General features: G+C 40.3%; 1 protein-coding gene across 2 annotated transcripts in view; it reads right to left on the bottom strand.

Moving 5' to 3' along the window:
• The window catches only part of LOC119583263, a 16,270-nt gene that overhangs the window by 648 nt on the left and 10,622 nt on the right, over positions 1 to 5,000 (bottom strand). For both annotated transcript variants that reach the window (XM_037931744.1, XM_037931738.1), the window contains exon 3: positions 1 to 2,852. This exon is cut by the window's left edge and continues 648 nt beyond it. In XM_037931744.1, the coding sequence (XP_037787672.1) occupies positions 1 to 2,486 (2,486 nt within the window). In that variant the 5' untranslated portion in view covers positions 2,487 to 2,852. The remainder of the gene's footprint in view (positions 2,853 to 5,000) is intronic.

Raw genomic sequence — 5,000 nt, 5'->3', positions numbered from 1 at the left:
CCCCCCGGCAAAAGAGTTGTGAGGAGGTCGTCGCCGGTCTCCGAGTTTCCCCATTCGTAATAGTGCTGGTCCATCCTCAGGACAACGTTAGTGTCTGGCCGTTTGGATAAAAGCCGTAAGATTGGGAAGACGTTGATGTTTTCCCTCACCTCACAGGCGCCGCCCTTCACTGCAACATTCCCCTGACTGACACTGCCGTAAATCCGCATCAATACGCCCTTCGGTGCGAAATCTGTGTTCTGCAGGATTAACTTCATCGGATTCAATGGATCACATAGGCTTTCATGATCTGGTTTCCAAATGAGTTCCAGAGATATTGTAGCAGTGACTAATTCACTAACAAGCGGATGGCAGTTTGATTCTTGGATTATGCGCCACAATGTGCCTATGGAGGTGCTTCTGCTTCCGCTCAAGAGAATTTTTGTTATACAATGCAGAATGCCGTCAGTAACTTTGTTTTCTATGCACAGATTCCCTAATGTGAAGACGACAGTGTTCCACCAACCGGTTTCCCGAATTTTCAATAAAATTGGATCTTTAAGAAGACTGGGAACCTTCGACATCACATCTGGGTGATCACGAGGTAAATGGCGAACTATGTGTAATGATGCTAGATATTCCATTTGACTCTTGTGTATAAACGAGAAGGAGTGGTTTACTCCACCCACACTTTCTTTAACTTCGCACAAGAGAAATGCAGAGAGAGTCTGGACTGCATCGATATTGACCTTCCGGCAAAATGATGACAGCTTCATTTGCTTTGCTTGTTCTATTACAAATTTACCCTCATCAAGCATTGAAAATGCTTCTTCTGCAAGTATCATCAACCAGTCATTAATGATTCCCTCTAGCTCTATATGATGAAGGGATGTCGATGCCTGAAGTCGAGAAATCAATTTCATGGCACACAGTCTAAACAACTCAGAGAACAGGAGAGTCGATGATGTTATTTTCGAAACTCGAGATGTATTGTCCTTCCACAGAATAATCAAGAGAGCTATTGTAAGGGGCAATTTGAGGTGATCGCCAAAAGCAGTTCCTGTGCTATTCAAGTAGCTTTTAAATTCTACTTCCATTCGATGACACTTCTCTTTGTCAGGTTCATAACGCATAAGCATGCTCGAGATAAAATCTCTTAAACCCTGTGGTGTGAAACCCTTAATTTTAAGAGTCAAGAGCTTACAGTGATGTTTTGTGGCTTTCTGTGTGAGCAGAGAAGTGAATTCAGGTCGAGTTGTGATAATCATGCGAGCTGAGCCAAGTGTAGAAAGTATTTCCTCCACTAAGGCTCTTCCATTCGTCGTGGCTTCATCCATGCCGTCAATGACAAAGAGAACATTTACCTTTTGGAGTGTCAGCATGATTTCTTTTTCATCAAAGTAATCACATGTTTCCCGCAATAAAGTCTTTTGCATGTATGAAACCAGCGAACTTTCAGTAACATTCCTGGCTTCAATAAATATCAAAATGTCAACTGATCTCAGCCCCTCGATTGTTCCCATTCTAGTCCGCCAAACATGTAAAATGTAACGACACAATGAAGTTTTTCCACAGCCAGCTATACCGCACAAGATAAGAACAGACGGCAGGATCCCCAATGGTATCTGTTGCTTTTCACAAAAGAGTTCAGTAATGAGTAGAGTCTCAATATCTATAACTCTTCCTATTTCTTGAATATGCAGAGGGGTGAAGATCTTGTCCACGAGGAGCTCAGGAAATTTGTCATCACTTAGCCAGGTAAAAGGATTCAGGATCTTCAAATTAGCATAAAAAGCCATTAGTTCTCTTCTCCCATGGGTAATAAATTTTCCCACAAGATCTTCCCGGAACTGTTTCATCTTCTCAAAGTACGTCGTAGCCTGACCTGTAAGAGGAGCCGATTTTATTTCGTCAATTTCAGCTAAATAACTCTGTTTTAAACTACCAAGATCCACACCAAAGAAGTTTGAAGCTTCGTCAAACAGATTTTCTAATAAGTGTTTGAGGTCTTCCATATTATCACGCAAACTAATTTCATCTACAGCTAGCTGCTCATGGCAAACTCTGTTTCTCACAATCTTCAAGGCTAGTATTGCCCTTATCAATGGCCCAGGTAATCTGTACTCTTCAAAGAGTTTACCCAACAATTTGACAAGAAGAGATATATCATAGTCAGCTGTATTTAATGGCTCTTCTATTTTCTCTCTTTCTGCGGCATTGAAAGTCTCACGAATTTTCCGATTAGACCAACCCAAAACCTCGACACAAAACCCTTGCACAGTTTTACTCCAAATTTCAATGGGACGCACGCCCGCTCTGTAAAACATAAGGAGGAAAATCTCTTTCAGTGCCCGTTTGTTGGTCTGAGTTGCCGCCTTGTAGAAGCGCGCAAAGTGAATATCGTCTTTATCAAAACCTCCCAAATTCAGAGGTGCCACGGGAAGCATCATCGCCAGAATAATGGAGGACAGGAGAGAGCGCATCCCTTGCTTTAATTTACCCAACATTTTGTATCCTTTGTTGACGTAAATATTTCCCTAGATGCTTTGTAAAACCTTTGTGGTGGAATGTAGTGACTTTATGCTTTATAATTTGCTGTGGAAGACATGGAGATGAAGATAGGCGAAAGTTTTAGTTCACTTATGAAACGATATCCACGACTGTCCTTTGAAGACCTCTTGCTGTGAGGAGTCACCACAAGCCCTCTCTTTGTAGAAATAATCTTATGGAGGAATTTCTCTAAATATCAAGGCAATACAGTCTGAAATTCTCTGGCACTGGTAAAAGCGGATGTTTATCATAATGTCAACACTTCTGGGAAGACTGCTTGTACTGGCCACAACTAATGGTTTCGTCTTGAATTGCCGCTTGCTCTGAAAATGGAAAATGAGATTCAGTGGTTCGTATGTTCTTATCGAAATACAAAAAAAATAATTATCTGTGTGCGCTTGCGTGTTGGTGTGTATCTCTGCACGATTCGCCGAGCGCGTATGTGCGTGAACGTTAGCGTGAGCGTGTGCGTGTGCGTGTGCGTGTGCGTGTGCGTGTGCGTGTGCGTGTGTGTGTGTGTGTGTGTGTGTTTGTGTGATTTTGCGAATGTGATTTACCCTACGTATCCAAGTGGATATACAAGGATGCTTTCGCATGTTTGCCGATGGTGAAGAGTGAATAGTGTTTCTACAGCACATTTATGTATTTTCTGGGGCCAGATAACTGAAATCCCGAACACACTGCTCGCCCACCCATATTTACTGACGGAAGTTAGGTCTCCCAGTGCGGTGTCACTTTCTATTCTTAGCAAGCATGGGATACCAAACCACACAATACATTCCACTCTTTATCATATGAATCATCCACAAAACAATCAAGACCTTGTAATAATCTTCCTTATCACTTGGTTATATCGATAAATGACTTTGTTCAGACACAAGCCTCTAAACGCGCACTACTTAATTTAACGTGCTTTTATACAACAAGTTTTCCCGCGTGCAGCCTCGCTGCCTCCCAGCACTGCCAGTCGCACGAAGAAACATTTCTTTCCTGTAGAACGATTTTTTTTTTTTTTTTTTTTTTTTTTTTTTTTTTTTTTTTTTGTTCGAAGGTGCAAATGCAGTATCACACATAATCCAATTTTTCTGAAGAACAAGGGTATTCATCTCATCAGAAGTGGTTTTGTTATTTATAGCCACGAATACGGTCTTTGTATACGATGTGTGTGTGTGTGTGTGTGTGTGTGTGTGTGTGTGTGTGTGTGTGTGTGTGTGTGTGTGTGTGTGTGTGTGTGTGTGTGTGTGTGTGTGTGTGTTTATATATATATATATATATATTATATATATATAATATATATATATATATATATATATATATATATATTTGTCCTGGGTAAGACAATAAACTGCACCCTAGGGTTCCCTTGAACAAGGATAGCACCCTATTAACTCCCTATACCAGGGTGAAACTGTCGGCAGCAGGGCAGTGGATATCTGGTGAAAACACCTTCAGTTCTACTGATTATTGGTTTCACCAAATAATATGTCTGGCGTATTACAGTGTAACTGTTTTAAAAGCGGCAGAGATAGTTCCTCCTAATTAGTTGGAGACTGCGAGTTGAGAAGGAGCCTGGGGGATTCCACTCAACTTTTATTTTCTCCTGACAGACCTCTACACCAATGATTAAATACAGAAGCGATAATTCATACCACATCGCCCGTCGCGTGGGTTATCAAGGGGCGCGTTAGTTAGTGGGCAACCAGGCTGACAATGTTAAACATGCATCTGGAAGACAAAGAAGATAAAGAAAACAGGTCCAATTAAGAAACACATTAAAAATCGGAACGTGGAACGTAAGGAAAATGAAAGAGATGGGTAAATTACATACTGTCTGTAACGAAATGGATAGATACAACATTCAAATACTAGGAATAAGTGAGACCAATTGGAAAAGTAATGGAAGTTTCAAAACTAAAGAAAACAAGACAGTTCTTTTTTCTGGAAAAGAAGAAGGAAATTATAGTCACGGAGTTGCTATGATTCTCACGAAAAAAACTGCAAATGCACTAATTGGGTACAGCCCAATAAATGATCGCATTTTAAAAGTCAGAATACAAGCAAAACCTCATAATATTAGTATTATACAATGCTACGCACCAACCAATATTGTGTGATGAAGAAATGGAAATTTTTTATAACTCTCTCCAAGATACTTTAGACACAATCCCTAACAGAGATGTAAAAATAATCATGGGAGACCTCAACGCCAAAGTAGGAAAAAATAATCTAAAAAATTACACCTGTGGAAAATTCGGCCTTGGAGATATAAATGAAAGAGGTAAAGATTTTATTGAATTCTGTAGTACAAATAATTTAGTTATAGCCAATACATTGTTCCAACACCACCCAAGACACTTGTACACGTGGTTTTCACCAGACAAAAGAACACGCAACCAAATTGACTACATTGTGCTGAACCAAAAATGGAAGAGTTGCATAAAAAATTCCAAAACAAGACCTGGTGCCGACTG

This window comes from Penaeus monodon, chromosome 2 (assembly GCF_015228065.2).
Source record: "Penaeus monodon isolate SGIC_2016 chromosome 2, NSTDA_Pmon_1, whole genome shotgun sequence".
Lineage (NCBI taxonomy): Eukaryota > Metazoa > Arthropoda > Malacostraca > Decapoda > Penaeidae > Penaeus > Penaeus monodon.
This window is presented reverse-complemented; position numbering and strand designations above follow the sequence as displayed.